The sequence below is a fragment of the Bidens hawaiensis genome, unplaced genomic scaffold (genome assembly GCF_021521415.1).
Source record: "Bidens hawaiensis isolate Kalapana, Puna unplaced genomic scaffold, B.hawaiensis_p1.1 tig00004525_1, whole genome shotgun sequence".
NCBI classification, from domain to species: domain Eukaryota; kingdom Viridiplantae; phylum Streptophyta; class Magnoliopsida; order Asterales; family Asteraceae; genus Bidens; species Bidens hawaiensis.
In genome coordinates, this window is record NW_027491273.1 from 1,903,683 (window position 1) to 1,920,515 (window position 16,833).

The 16,833-nt window shown below is 35.3% G+C and overlaps 1 protein-coding gene across 1 annotated transcript; it reads left to right on the plus strand.

The window, feature by feature from the left end:
• Window positions 1-1,170: 1,170 nt before the first annotated feature.
• LOC143626834 (NDR1/HIN1-like protein 1) lies at window positions 1,171-2,018 on the plus strand. The gene has a single exon (XM_077096790.1). The coding sequence runs from the start codon at window positions 1,206-1,208 to the stop codon at window positions 1,833-1,835; it is 630 nt and encodes a 209-aa protein (XP_076952905.1). The 5' UTR covers window positions 1,171-1,205; the 3' UTR covers window positions 1,836-2,018.
• The last annotated feature ends 14,815 nt before the right edge of the window (window positions 2,019-16,833 follow it).

Here is a 16,833-nt window from a genome sequence, read left to right on the forward strand (position 1 = left end):
CAAATATTTATTCTTGAAATTTGTTTCTTAAAATTCCAAGTGTGCTTTTAAAATAGTTTAAAACTGCACCGACGTTACCATTTATTTTGCACACAAAATGTGAATCAGGTGCAGGTTACACGAGTATATAGTGGGGAGTATTGAAGAAAATGATAAACGAGTTTTTAATTTTGTTTTGTTCTGTCTAGTTTTATTTGTCGGTTTCAAGGATAACACAAACCTCTTCGGAGAAGAAGAAGCCGAGGGTCGTCAAGTTTCTTTTTAAAGAATGACATCTTTAAATATTTAACAAGAAAGGCTGTCCATCATTTATTATAAGAATAAAAAGAATAACGTTAAAGAAAAAAGTAATATAGAGAATTTCTTAAAATGTTAAACAGAGTAATTAGAAAGGACCATTAGCGTAATTTAATGTTTAAATGAGTATAAAGCTAAAAGCATATTACATAGGTGTTCGGATAAAATGCAAACGTATTACATAGGTGTTAGGAACAAACGTATAAATAAATACACTAATTATGATAACACTAGACTATTTGTTATTAGTAAAAGTTTTGAACTAGACTACTTATTTTACTCTACTTCATTTTTATGATGTAATTATTTTAGTTTAAAACTATAAAATATCAATGAAATTACTATAGTTACTATTTATACTTATTTCCTGCTTCTATCACAATAAAACCAACTTTTAAATTCACTACAAAATTACATATTTACACTTTTTAAATGGTTGACTATCTATAATTCTATATATCCGTGCCAACTATAATCTTTATTTACTATAATAATAATAAGAAGAAAAAAGTTCATTTCAGAATTTCGTGGCATATTTATGGATCTATGCGTTTACTCTACGTCCCAATGATGAAAAGGTGTTAAAACTTTATTTAATTTTAATTGTTTTAATAAATGCAAAAAAAATATGATAAAAAGTATAACTACAACTTGTTATAGAAATAACACCCAAAAAAGCCGTTAGCTTTTTATCCATCGAAATATTATTAAAACATGAATTTATTAGTTTAACATATAATATAATATATTTTATTTTATTTTCAAAACAATAACTTATATTTCAAATTTGTGACTACACACTCTTGTATCCATAAAACCAAAAGACTCCCTTCATTTTCCACACTTCTACCCACCTCCCTCCTCTCCATTTCTATATCACCGTCGTCGTCGCCACCACCATTGTCACCATGTCGATCAAAGACTGTGGCCACCATAAAGACAAAAAGAAGAAAATAATAAAGCGAGTCCTCATTGGACTTGGAATCTTTACTGCCTTAGTCCTTCTCATCTTCCTAATCACCTGGGCCATCCTGCAGCCCAAAAAGCCGCGCTTCGTCCTCCAAGACGCCACTATCTACGGCTTCAACGTCTCCGCCCCCGTCCTCCTCTCCTCCAACTTCCAAGTCACTGTCTCCGCCCGAAACCCCAATAGCAAAATAGGTATTTACTACGACAAACTTGACGTCTTTGCCACCTACCATAGCCAACAAATAACCTACTTCACAATCATTCAACCTACCTATCAAGGACACAAGGACACCAACATATGGTCACCCTTTGTGTACGGAACCAACGTCCCTGTGGCTCCGTACAATGGGGTGGCCCTATCACAAGATCAATCCAACGGTGCAATCTCTCTTGTGATAAAGATCAATGGACGGGTCAGATGGAAAGTTGGCAGCTTTATTTCACGTAGGTACCACCTCCACGTCACGTGTCCGGCGTATATTCCATTTGGGAATAAGAACTCTGGGATTGCCGGAGTTGTTACTGGAGTTAAGTACCAGCTTGCTCAGAAATGCAGTGTTAGTGTTTAAGATAAATATCAACCTTAAATGCCAGTCAGTCAATAACGCAGTCGTTAATTTTTTTTTTCTATTTATTTTTGTTTTATGAATTATGGATTATTATGATGCATGCATACGTTGATGAATATTTGTAACTTTTGCTGAAAGCGAAAGAAACGTCTAAAAATAATAGCAAGAATACAAATTGGACATGGTGTACTGCAATTTAATGATTATATATAATTAATAATTATATACTCATATACTTTATTATATATCATGACTCATTTTTTTTTCTTTTTTTGTCCTTTTTATGTTTAATTAATTAAACTCGACATAGGTTGAACTGGTACCGGTTAGATCGACTGGTTTTGATAACCGGTGACCTAGTTTAGTGGTTGGCTCGGGTTTTGAGTAAAAATGGTATTCATTAAGGCTTTTTAATAAATAGAAATTTTTAACTTTGATCTTCTCACGCACAAATCAATATGTTTGCATAAAAAATGTTAATGTTGTATATCTACTATCGAGAGCTTTTTCTTAGAGCATTGTCGTTGCTTGGACATCGACACACCACCATGTCACCACCCCCTCTCCCTCAAAACTCATCCAAAGCTCGTCTACACAGCCAGATTTCACTGCTGGACGTCATGACCACAATGCGGCTTCGTCCGCCATCGGGTCATATGTGTCTTTCCATCTAATCCGGATGGCCTCCACACACGGGATGCATTGGAGGTGCCCTTATTTTACTTTTCCGAGTAATAATATTTTATACTTTTAATTATTACTGTGTAATATATTAGGAGACATAATAAGGTTTCAATCAATAAGATGACTATTGATCCAGTTTCAATTCAAAAATTTATGTAATAAATTATATACTTTTATATTATTATTATTATTATTATTATTATTGGTTGGAATATACGAATAGAAATAAAGTCAAATAGATGCATGTGAAAGGAAGATGAGGTGTCACTTTCATTTTACGTCGTAGTATTTGTTAATTCCTTATATTCCGTTTTAGATATATTTATTATTATTATTAATAATTTATTATACTATATATCCTGTTTATTTTATTTTGGGCTTCATTAATTGCTTCTTTATTACTTAAATATTTTAGAGTCGAATTCAATAACATAAAATGTTGTGTAAATAGAACATTAAATTAAAATGTGTTTGTGTGTGTCAAATACTCAAATTGTCAATAGATCATTTGATGGGTTGGTCCATAGGAAGGTGTTGGGTTCGTAGGCCTTGTTGGCCCGGTTTATTATATGAAGTCAAAAGAGGAGACGGGTGTGGGCGGTCGGGCCCAAGCCCGGCCCGGTTTAGATTTCTTGCATAATAATTTACTAACCCTAGTTCAGTTTCTATATAAACAACATTATGTACTTGTAATATTGGTCACTCAATAAAGATATATCTAGTTGCCACCCGTGGACGTAGGTCAGTTTAGACCGAACCACGTTAAATCCTCGTGTTCGTTTATTGCTTTCGTGTCGTGTTCGGTTTCGTGTGTGCGTTTAATCCTAACAAGTGGTATCTAGAGCTTAGGTTCGGGATCACACGAAGAACACGTTGAACCGGTTCAGCCGCCTGTTACGCCATCGCACCAGATCTGTTTTAGGGTTCAGCTGCAATCTCGCAGTCGCCACCTTGGTTCTGTTGCTTCCGCTCGCCGTCGTCATCTGCAGGTTAGCGATTAGGGTTTCATTACCCAGCCGTCGCCGATTAAAGGGTTGTAATTGGGTTATGTTTGAAAGCTATTAACCACCGTATAACCACCACTGTACACGGTCACTTGCTGATAGGGTTAAAGCATTAGTAAGTGGCAGTGAGTTTGATTTTTTTTTCTTTTGTTCATCGGGTGTTGGTTGGGATTGAGCAAATTGAAAAGAAGTTGAATTATTATTTAATCTTGGAGTTCGTGAGTTTTCAAGAAAGAGTAAAGGAAGGAAGACTTATTTCTTTGTTGCTATCCACAGTAACATGAAGTAAAAAGAAAAAAAAAACTATTTTTAGCTTTTCTTTTGGTTGAGTATTTGAACAAGAGACTTCAGTTAAGCAAAGGTCGAGTCAAGAACGAGCGAATCAAGATCCTATTTTCGTTGAAGAACAGTTTCAAGTCAGAAGAAATTTAAAGAAACTTAGAACCAGTACCAACCGCGTTTGTCAGGTTTTATCGTTTCAGTTTAAAGTTTCAGTTTTCTGTTTTTTAGTTCGTTATTCAGCTGCGCGTTAAATAGGTTGATTGTTTAACAGAGTTCAGTAGAACGGTCGTTAAGTTCAGGCTCGTGTTGCTGTGTCTGTCTCTGTTTTTTATCCAGTTTTTCGTTTTAGTCATTGTTATGGCAGAAGACGGAAAGTTTTCGATACAGAAGTTTGACGGACAGAAGTTCGGTTGGTGGAAGATGCAGATTGAGGCACTACTTTGTCAGAAAGACTTGGATGTAGTGTTTGAGGATGAAAAACCAGAAAAGATGTCAGAATCAGATTGGAAGAAGTTAGACAAGAAAGCTAGGGCTTGTATTACATTGTCGTTGTCGGAAGATGTGGCGTTTAACATCATGAAAGAAACCACAGCACGTGGTATGATGGAGGCGCTATCCAACATGTATGAGAAGCCTTCGGCAGCGAATAAAGTCTATCTTATCCGAGAGCTAGTGACAACAAGAATGAAAGAGGGTGGGTCAGTTACAACTCATATCAATAATCTTAATTCGATCTTGTCCCGCTTAGTGTCAGTTGACATTAAGTTTGATGATGAAGTTCAAGGCCTCTTGTTATTATCCTCTTTGCCCGACAGTTGGTCGCAAACAGTGACTGCAGTTTGTAGTTCGTCTACAAATATTACTTTCGATGGGATTCGAGATCTGATTCTGGGAGAAGATTCAAGACGCAGAAGTTCAGGTGAATCATCAGGCAATATGCTAGTCACAGAAGGTAGAGGTAGGGGAAAACAGCGAGGCAGTGGGAGCAGGAAGAGGAGTCAGTCTAAGACTCGTAAGGATATTGAATGTTGGGTTGTAAAGAGAAAGGACACTTCAGGAATCAGTGTCCGAATGGTAAGAAAGAGGTGAACGTTACAGAAGACGACACAGATGACGGGGTCAGTAGTGATGAGGCTTTGGTTTGTAGTGTTGAGAGTAGCGTTGATGCTTGGGTGATGGATTCTGGTGCATCGTTTTATGCCACTCACTGTAGTGAAACGATGAAGAATCTTAAATTTGGGGATTTTGGAAAGGTTCGACTAGCGAATGATGATATTTTAGAGGTTACGGGTATGGGAGACGTTGATTTGATAACTTCAGCCGGTACTTCTTGGACTTTGAAAGACGTGAGGGTTATTCCAAGTTTGAAGAAACGTTTGATTTCAGTTGGGCAGCTGGATGACCAAGGGCACGATGTTAAGTTCGGGAATGGGCAGTGGAAAGTAGTCAAAGGGAATCTCGTGGTTGCTCGTGGCAAGAAAATGGGTTCGTTGTATATGGTCGATATGTCACCGAAAGGAGTGGATCCAGTTTTGGTGAAAGACAAAGTCCGGTTCACAGAATCTCGTGGGCAGAAGAATGTTCGTTTTGCAAGTAACAAACCCAGAGCCAAAGTGAAGATTCAGGATGAACGAGCTAGGAAGGTTAAATCAGTTGGGGGACATCGTGACAGTGGGAGCACAGGTCGTGTTTCAGTTACAGTTCCAGGTCGACAGTGGATTAAGAAAACCAGTATTCCAGCTGTAAAAGTCTCTCCAATGAATTACTTGCTGAATATGGAGAGTGTTTGTTCTCAGGTTATCTCAGGATCCGGTAGTTCGTTACAGTGGGAGCCGGTAGGGACAGAGAACGGGTCAGGGGCAGTTTCAGCCATGACTGACGTGTTGGAGCTCCGGGGAGCTTCAACAGGCCTTCAGGTTAATTGATTAGAAGGCGGTGGCAACTAGAAGAAGTTTAATGTTCAGATTACAGAAGTACAATCAGGAGTGCAGACGAGAGTACTCAAGGCCTCCGAGTTGGAGATTGTTGGGTTCGTAGGCCTTGTTGGCCCGGTTTATTATATGAAGTCAAAAGAGGAGACGAGTGTGGGCGGTCGGGCCCAAGCCCGGCCCGGTTTAGATTTCTTGCATAATAATTTACTAACCCTAGTTCAGTCTCTATATAAACAACATTATGTACTTGTAATATTGGTCACTCAATAAAGATATACCTAGTTGCCACCCGTGGACGTAGGTCAGTTTAGACCGAACCACGTTAAATCCTCGTGTTCGTTTATTGCTTTCGTGTGTCGTGTTCGGTTTCGTGTGTGCGTTTAATCCTAACAGAAGGAAGGTTGTTTTTGACGTGTGTTTGAACCGATGTGAACGTGGCATGTGTTTGGGGACAAAATAATGCTAGTAGAAGCAGTTATGTGTGCCATACGATTAAATATTAAGAAACACCAACGACTTAAAAATGTAGCTATTATAAAAGTAGTCGTTGAATTAATTGAATGGTAACGTGTATTTGGAAAGAATGGTTTTTTTATGTTTAGAACCAGCCTACACGGATTGTCTAGATATGATACCATTGCGGTCTGTATAGATGGTAGGGGTGCGTATGAGTTAGTTTTGATTTAAAATCATAACCATAATTGAGATGTCGATTAATGAATAACAATAATCATGCCCTATCGGTTATGCGGTTTCGATTAATCTGTTTTGAAGGTTTAACGGGTCGTTTATGGGTCGATTACCTGTGACTTTGGCCTAGCTAAAAATTACTCAAAATAATATAATTGAACATTTATTAGAATCTGCAAGTTTTGGCTTTAAATTTTTTTGACCATGAAAAAGATTGTTATTACGCATTTGAATATTAGTATACTATTTTTAGGGCTTGTATATTACAAGGGATAAGCAGTGTGTGAAACTGTAAATGAATCAATAAATAATTTGGTAAAGATAAATGCAAAAATTAACATAAGAACATAATTATTTAAAAAAAATTGTATTATGAGTCATACAGAAATTGGACTTGTCACAACCAGAACTTGATTATACTCATTATCTAAAACCAAGTAATTAACTATCGCAAATGTTTTAGCTAAGTTCCTGCAAAGAACTTGTTGGGTTTCGTAGGCCTTGTTTGGGTCGGTTTATTAATTGAAGTCAAAGAGGAGACAAGTGTGAGAGGCTGGGCAAATTTTGATTTCTTGTTTAATAAGATGAAAACCCTAAATTAGTCTCTATATAAACCGCATGATGTACTTGTAACTATTTGTCACTCAATAAATAATACCTAGTTGCCACTTATGGACGTAGGCTAGGTTAGACCGAACCATGTTAAATCCCCGTGTTCGTTTGTTGCTTTCGTGTATGCGTTTAATCCAAACAGGCCTCTCGAGTAGCAAGAGTCAAAATGTCAATATATGAAACAGTCCATGTGCAGGCCCATTGCACATCAGCTTTTATGTTGTTGATAACTTCATACCCACAACCAAATTACGATTGGCCGGGGCTTGAATTCTTTCCCCATTGAAGGTTTCGGTATCATCCAAAAGCAAGACCCGTCACAACCCTTAAACCAAAATAGAAAACAGTATGCTTATTGCGTTTCTATACATTAATAAGTTGTTTCGAGGATGTTTAAGACAACCCAATTTAACTACTTATTTTTTGAGTGAAATAAACTGCAACAAACAATGTGAAGTGTTGGTTCCAAACAAGCAATATCTAAAAGTTCATGAATGAAAAGAGGATAGGGCTGTTCAAAAAGCTCGAGGCTCGAAGTTCAGGCTTGTGGCTCGCTCGATAAAAGCTCGAATAAATAAAACACGTGGCAGGAGTTCAAAAAGAGCCCAAGCCAAATGCCTTCAAGACCAGCATATTTAGTGTTTCCAAAAACAAAAATAGAACACGTGGGCATATGGAATAAAAGCAACATGAATGGCAAAATAAACAGTAAAATAATTTCTAAACAAAACAATAAACTTGAATTAACATTTAATCTGACATATATATTTATTTAGTGGTGAACATGCAATGAGTTAGAAATAGAGCCAAAATAATTGGTTGTAAAAGTCACGGTAAAACAACAATACCACCTCTTGCTAGTAGAACTTTATCAATCCACACCAATATTATGCAAATGAGCCATAGAGTTGCATCAAGCATCAAACCTCTGGTTCTATTTCATGACCAATGATAGCAACAAAGAACTCACAAGCTGCCATTTTCTTCTCTGACTTTCCACATTAACTTAAGTTTGTAGTCAATAAATAGAGGTTTAATTTTTAAAGTATTTTGGATGGATTGAGGGGTTAGTTATTTCACTAATAACAACAATGCTAAGGAAATATAGAAATCTGACATGTATAAAACGGTACTATGTCAGTGTAATTAAATCATACAAATCCATCCTTTAATCTAATAACCAATTACCTAAACTACATATCTATGTCATAAGATGAATCTTGAAAACCTATGATTATAAATTGTAATATAAGATGATGATATTATGAATCAATCAGTTAAGATATCAATAAATTAGCTCTTATGAGAATGCACAGTGAAGGAGAACGATAAAGGCCAGAGAAAAACCCTAAAATGTAATGTTTTGATTAACCAGGAACTTTATGTATGACCCCAAATAAATGGGTTTGAACCCAAATAGGGATTTCGATGCCAAGAAGGATTCAGAAAATGACACGTGTTATTAGTTATTTTATTTTATTAGAATAGGTAGATAGGTAGATTACATATCATTAATAAAATACGTGTAATATATTATATTAAAAAAATGCATATATTAAGTTTGGTTCGGTTTGGATGTGTGTGGAAACCTTGTTAATCATGACCACGACTGTCCGTTTCCAGAAAATCATTAAACCAGTTTTACGCACACCCAAAAATTGGTGTCCGGTTGATTGGCCGGTTATTGGCCGTTTGATTTGGTTTTACGCACACCCAAAAATTGGTATATAGCTCACTTGAATAATCTAAAAACCTTTTATTCGGGTCGGTGCCCGGTTGATTATGAGGTGGAGCGATTGAACACACGAATCAAATCGGTGACTTAATTATGTCTACTTTTCTAATTTATGTTTTCCAAAATCTCATCTACTAGTTCATTTGCTATTTCAGACAAAATATTTCATATATTCTTAAGCTTCGTATTTTATTAGCATAATTTTATTCATTACAACAACTCTAACTCGGATATGCCTAAAAGAGCGTACCCCGGACAAGGCCCGTCTAATCTATCTATCGAAATGCGTCTAGTGGGTTAACAGCTATAATAAAGTTGTAATTATGTTAATTGGGTTGGTGGATTGTACAGAAACGGGTTAAACAACTTATTGGTTGGCTTGTTTTGTTAAAGTGGTTAAACAGGTTAACCTGAGCACGACTCGTTAATAAAATAAATTTTATATTTTTGTGACAACCTAACTAGAAATTAATTATCTTCTTGCTATGCTTCATATCCATAAACATTATTTAAGATCAAATAATAAGTGGGACTTGAACTCAAGATCTTCACTTTTTAAGTTAAATTCTTTGAATGTCTGATCTCAACTATCATTGGTCGTTGATTAAAATGATAATATTGTGATTGTGACAATATTTTAAATTATAGAAAGTTAAAAATGTTTTTAAAGGCCAATAACGAATCATACCTAAACGTTCCAGTACGACAGAGAAGGGCTTGTTTCCGTAGTGATGAATGCTCAAAAAGCACAACCAAACAGAAAATTAGGGCCTTGGATTCTGATTGGATCTCTAACCGTCCCCGTAGTGATGAGTGCTCGAAAAGCACAACCAAACACGAAATTAGGACCTTGGATTCTGATTGGATCTCTAGCCGTCCCCGGAAAAGCACGACGAGCCACATGCAGGGAAACTTGCTCGTCTAGTTTTGGCCCATGCTTAGTGGCGAATCTAGACCAAAATCTCAATGGTAAAGTTCTAAAATTTTTTTTACCGATTACATACAATGTACACGAAATTTTTTAGCCATATTTCATCAATAGCCGAAACTTTTTTTACGGTATTTCATACAATAGTTTTTATTTATTTTATTTTTTTATGTTTTTTTTATACTTGGTGTTGGACCGATATCATCATTAATTTTCTTTTCTTTTTCGTTTAACAATATTGCTAATAAGACCTAGCCGTTTCATCTTCCAAACTTCCTAGTTTTTGAAATAAACGAAATTTAAACTATAAACCCATAATTAATTCCAATCTATACATAAACGCTAAATCCCTAACCAACTTTCAATTTATATTAACCGAATATCCAAAACCATAATCAATTATTCAAGTATTCAATTGCCCACAAGCAATTCCAAATTAACAATTTATATCAACAGAATTAACAATTACAGTTTTAGATAAAGGTAGAAGACCACCTAACTAGAACACGTAGAAGTCGAACCGTGGAATAAGGACTGAGGGAGCACAGGTCATCGGCTACTCTGCATGGAGGTCCGGTGACAGGAGGAAGGCAACACTCAATAGGGGTCGGAACAGCATGGGGTGGAAGCAAAGGCTAAATGAAACTTTGTTTTGTTGAATGTTGATGTTCGGCCTAAATCAAGCGTCCAAACATCAGGGAACAACAAACAATATATAGCTTTTAATTTGGTTGGATTTTAAACAAATTAGGGGTGACATTATACTTTTCTAAGGGTATCGAAATACGAAAACCAACTAAAAAGAAAAAAAATTGCACTACCAACGAAAAGTTAAGATGTAGCGAAGACAACCTCTGGTTCTAACCAAGTCCGCCCCTGCCAGGCCTCTCTCTGACCTGATAACTAATATCGCCTCTCCGCCAACTCTATCCCAACTTGGTCGGTTGGTTAGCCCACACAAGTATTATTAACTTATTAAAAATTACAATAAATTTGTTTTTTAAAAAAGAATAAAACCATAAATTCTTTAATTAAAAAAAAAAGACCTAAAGGAACTTTACTAAATATACATGTTTTTTAAACAACGTTTTTCTTCAAAATATTAATGCACTATTTATTGTTGCGGTGCGTCTAAAATAGTTATAAAGATATGTTTAATCTAATTACAAAAGTGGTAAAGATGAGTGAACTATAATGCTATCCGTTATGATGGGGGGCTTCGAAGCCCCTCAACAGTGTCACGTCAACACCACGTCATCGCCTCGTAGAAAATGGGGCATCGAAACCCGCCACGCTATGGTTTAATGCCCCTTGGGCGCCCAATATATATACATATATTTATGTATGTATGTGTGTATGTGCAGTGACGGCCCAACCATTTTAGTGGTCTAAAGCAAAAGAAAATTTTGAGGCCTTTGTCGAGAGTTAGGGTGACGAAATTATAAAGGTTATTATATCTGTTTTTAATTTATAGAGGGATTATCATGTTTTTATATGAAATTGTAAAATTTAAAATTTTAATTTAGAAAATAATGTGATTTATAATCATACAAATTAAAATGAATCAATGATGCAAATTCAAGCTATATACGTGTGAAAAAAAAATTGAAACAAAGTAAATAAGAAATGACCATAGAAATCAACAAAAATCAAAATACAAACTTTAGGGAGTCGAACCCAGGTGGGAAAATGGGATGCTTACACTTTTAGAAGTTAAAAAAAGTACATAACCACTTGATCAAAGTGTGCTACCTGAAAGTTTATTAATTACATAATAAACAAGTTATTTATATATGTTTCTTACTATATATAAATAAGAGTAAAGTACTAAAATCATTCTTGAGGTTTGCTCAAATATGCGATTTTCGTTCAAATAGTTTGTTTTTATTGTCGTTGTCATCTAAATCACTAACTTCGTTAGTTTTTCAGTGTTATCAAGGATATTTTAGTCTTTTTAACATATTAGTTTGTTTTAGTATTTAAAAAAACTAATATACAATTTATAATTAATTAAGTTAAATTATTATTTATAATTTATAACACTATAATATATTAAACTTAACTTTATCTGTAACTCACCACCATCATCAAATTTACAAATTACAACCCACCCTACCCTCCACCATCATCAGTTCCTCCCTCATCTCCCTGACTGGATACCACATAACCAGCGCCGCCACCATAAGTACGCCACAAAGCCCCATTCTCCATCACCGCCGTTGATCCGGCTGACACACCTCCAACACTGCTCGTACTACACTTGAACAATCGCCGACGCTCACGCGGGGCATCGCCCACCTTTGTCTAATGGTTGTCGGCAAAGGGTTTGTACCTCAATCACTGTTACAGACCACCGTCCGCCGCCGTTTAATGCCTCGATTCCAATCTCGTTTACAGATCTCCGATTATTTAAGGTGGGTATAAGGAATTTAGGGCTTACAAAACAGATCGTACGGCGATAGGAACAATGAATCGAGTTTTGCCGATGAATAAATTGAAGTCGGTGGTGGGTACGACGAATTTAGGGCTAACGAAAAGATTGGTGGTGTGTTGAAATTGAAGCCTTAGCTTAGTCCAACACTAATGTTGGGCCGGCCCTGTGTATGTGAGAGATGAGAGAGAGAGAGAGAGCCCCATCACCGCGCCCATCGTCATAACGGCCGTTCTCCCTTCTGCGCCCGCTTCAACCGCGGTGTTCCGCGCCCACCGCACCCTCATCACACCATCCACCGCGCCCATAGCGGATAGCCTAATGATGGTCAAACCCGTATAGTGGTGCGTTAAGAACCACTTACAAGTAGATGTATATTCTCTCATTTTAAAATACGGATGTATTCGAATCCTTGGTTTGTACATACCAAATATTCGAATATGATATCCGTATTTTATACACATGGAAAAAACACAAACGATTACAGAAATGGAAGCAATAAAAATCAAAGCCCAAATTCCAAATCCATGGGCTATTTTAATCCATTAAAGTAGCCTCAACTTATATAAAACTAACATGGGCTGCGAATTCTGGACTAAGCAAACCAAATTCCACTAATTTGGGTCATGGTTAAATTATGATTCTTTTTCGGAAACATGTTACTAGAGGTGTAAAAAAAACCGGTTTGGGACCGGTTTTAGGCAAACCGAACCGCACCGGTTTGGGTTTAAAACCGGTTTCACCCAAACTAGTTCTCAAACCAACCCAAACCGCCAGTTTCAGTACCGGTTCCTCTTAAAATCTACCAAACCGGTTTCAAAACCGAACCGGTTTGAGAAAAACCGGTTTATAAACCGAACCGAACCAGCGTGACCAGACCGGCCTATCTTGCTTCTAAACCGAACCGGTTTATAAGTCAAATCGGTTTTGACCAGTCGTTGACCAAACCGGTTTGTTTTATAAACCGGTTCGGTTTGAGTTTAAAACCGGTTTTGTACACCTCTACATGTTACCTTAAAAAGACTTAAAGCGACTGTAAGAAGTCTAAATTAACCTATTTGATTAATAATTTTGGGCTTTTGTTATAATATATATGGATTATTATTGGTCCATATTTAATGCCTGTAGTAATTTTTATAGTTTTTAAGAATCTTTTTTTAATTTTATTAAAAAAGATTCATTACTAAAAAAAAATTTAACTGAATTTTTCATAATCAATGGGTTTAAATATCTTTTTAAAATGATATTGGGTTCACTCGTCCGAAAAAAACGGTTTTACTCGTTAATACGTAAGTATAAGTTATATATAAAATGGAAAAAAACCGGGTTCGGCCGAACCCGGTGCTAAGTATGTAGCTCCGTCACTGTCAATACCCTAACCAAAGTGTCAAGACAGTCCAAAATGCGGGTCAAAGGCCCATCCGTCGTTTGCAATTATGAAAAACGTGACGATCCCACGAACGGTTGGAACCATTTCCGTAATCTATGAAAGTTAGAGGCTAAAGGTGAAATTTGGGCAAATCACGGGGCCCATCTGATTAATTTACCCTTTTCAATATTATCACCAGGTTTTAGGCTTAGTGCCTTTGGATATACTTAGATGACATTGTTACATTTGAGTGGTTATTATTTACATGAACGTAGATTTGTTTCATGATTTAATAACTTGTTATAACTAGAGTTTGTGTCGCAGTTCATTAACTTGTTAATTAATCATGGCTTCTCATTAAAAATGATGCTAGGGTTATCAAGATTGGTTAGACATGGTCATGTATATATTTTAGCAGGGCAGTCCCAAGGATTCAAATACCTCGGCCGAGCTGAAAGAAAAAGGTCTGTAGGTTCTAACAAGTAATTAACGAATTATATAAACTATTTTTTAAATGACAACGTTAAAACAATAACAATATTAGCATGGCTCGGCTTTAATTTGCTAGTTTTATAACAGTATAAGATTTTATGGCTTTTCAAAAGCCATGAGTTCATGCCAATAGTCACTAGAAGCTATATATTATCAAATCAAAACTCGTGCATATATAAGAGAGCAATGGAGATACAAAAAGAAGCATCACTCAACTTAAAAAAGGCTACTCTTATCTTGATGATGATAAAACTTATAGTTAGAATGAAGGAAAAGTTATTTAATTTGGTAAAATATCAATAATGGAGGACATAAGAAAATTAAAGGTTTCCATATCAAAAAGATACAAGGAATCGAAGAACAAATCAATGGCTCTTGTAGAAGAATAGGATAACATAAAGTTCACACACATAAAGGTGAAAAAGTGTGAGTATTTGGTCTCCCTAATGAGTGTCCCCTAATTAATAATTAATAATTATTTCATATTGTTTTCCATTATGCATTAATTCACCAAACAAAATATATGCAGAGCATCGACTTAACATTTTCTGTTATAACAAGGACAAGTCCTCACGCTTCCTTTTTGCCCATTCTAGATTTTTGTCTTAATTCTAGGCTTTGGCCTTTGGCCCTAGCTGTTCTTGGTCAACGTTCCTTTGTCCCCGGTCTAAATTTCGTCTTCTTCCGTGTATGGGAAGTGATGTGTTTTCCTTCCTTGTTCTTCTACCGTTACTTTGAGGGAAAGGATGGGAAGGCTTGTCCTTTCCCCGCTATCACATATCATAGAAATAATAAGCATGGTTCCACTATGAAACATTGAAGCCAAATTTAAGATTGAAAAATGCACTAAGGACTTGAACTATTGAAGCTATACCATCCTCATGACCTCATGTTATCACTCTCATTGGATGGCGCTAGAAGTATCCCTCTTTTGGTTCTTCACATGAGAAACACTGAGATTTGACACAATACAAATTTCTTCATCACTCAACAACTGTTAAGATACCACCTGACTCGGTGGGAAATATATAGTAAGATGTAAGTTGTTAACATAAAACAATGTCCCCTTTAAGCAATAGAGATATCTTTAAGCCATCTAACGATTGAGAGCGGACAAATATACTGTCGCACTATCTTGAAGATGCTCTTACAATTCAGTAACTATAACATCTTTTAAGTGATTTAACTTGTACAATTTATGAAATAATTATTATAGAAAGTAAAACTAATATCAAAAATCGAAAAAAAAGGCAAAGGCGTATAAAAAAGAGGGTAAAAGATGCACAAAAGTAAAGTTTTTATATATTACCCACAAAGGGATTTAGAAAGGGAGTACCTTTTGTTTTAAAAGGGCCGTTCACTTTCTATTTAACTAAACATCTTTCATATTATTTAATTAATTACTAATATAAACTAATTATGAATGTGGAGAACCTTTTGTTTTGATTTAGAAAGTGAGTACATTTTGTTACGGGAATCTGAACATGACGTGAACCCGAAAGCCACACCTAATACATCAGTCTTGTATTCACGGATTAACATTAGTATGATCCGTGTAATCCGAAATTATTTTTTTCACAACATTGAATAATATTATATTTTGTATGATAGAATGTTCACGGATCATTAAAAAGGAACAAGTATGATATCTATTGTCACTTAGGGGAGGCATACTGCGAGACTGCGAGAGTATTTTATTATCATCTGTTTTTCATTTTATTAAGCACCACATATATAACTTGGACCATATGTAACATATTAATAAATTTATGTAAAATCTTTGTCTTTCGTGCATGGCTTCCTTATTGAGTCATGGTAGTTAAAGACATGAAAAATATTAGTTGTATTCTAATCTAAAAGAAATTAGATATCTAAACTTTTTTCTAGAAGGTTAGTTAAAACTTAAAAGGAGGACTCATGTTCCATTTTTTTAAAGAAAAACGATTGAAGTTGGTTGATAAAAGTTTAAAGATGTGGGTTATTTGTTAATCAACAAAAACCAAATGACAGATAAAAAGCTTAAAGTCATATGTTTATTTGTTACAAATGTATTTTTCTTAGTGTGTTAATTAAAATAATGAAAATAGGTAAATTTCTTGTGGAGAATTCATCTTCGTTTTTCTAGGTGACTTACAATGCATCATTGGGTAAATTACATAGAAAGACAAGGGTACCACATATATATCATCTGTTTTTCATTTTATTAAGCACCACATATATAACTTGGACCATATTTAACATATTAATAAATTTATGTAAAATCTTTGTCTTTCGTGCATGGCTTCCTTATTGAGTCATGGTAGTTAAAGACATGAAAAATATTAGTTGTATTCTAATCTAAAAGAAATTAGATATCTAAACTTTTTTCTAGAAGGTTAGTTAAAACTTAAAAGGAGGACTCATGCTCCATTTTTTTAAAGAAAAACGATTGAAGTTGGTTGATAAAAGTTTAAAGATGTGGGTTATTTGTTAATCAACAAAAACCAAATGACAGATAAAAAGCTTAAAGTCATATGTTTATTTGTTACAAATGTATTTTTCTTAGTGTGTTAATTAAAATAATGAAAATAGGTAAATTTCTTGTGGAGAATTCATCTTCGTTTTTCTAGGTGACTTACAATGCATCATTGGGTAAATTACATAGAAAGACAAGGGTACCACATATATATCATCTGTTTTTCATTTTATTAAGCACCACATATATAACTTGGACCATATTTAACATATTAATAAATTTATGTAAAATCTTTGTCTTTCGTGCATGGCTTCCTTATTGAGTCATGGTAGTTAAAGACATGAAAAATATTAGTTGTATTCTAATCTAAAAGAAATTAGATATC

Excerpts from the sequence above, each read along its gene's own strand:
- LOC143626834 (XM_077096790.1), top strand. The coding sequence starts at position 1,206 with ATGTCGATCAAAGACTGTGGCCACCATAAAGACAAAAAGAAGAAAATA.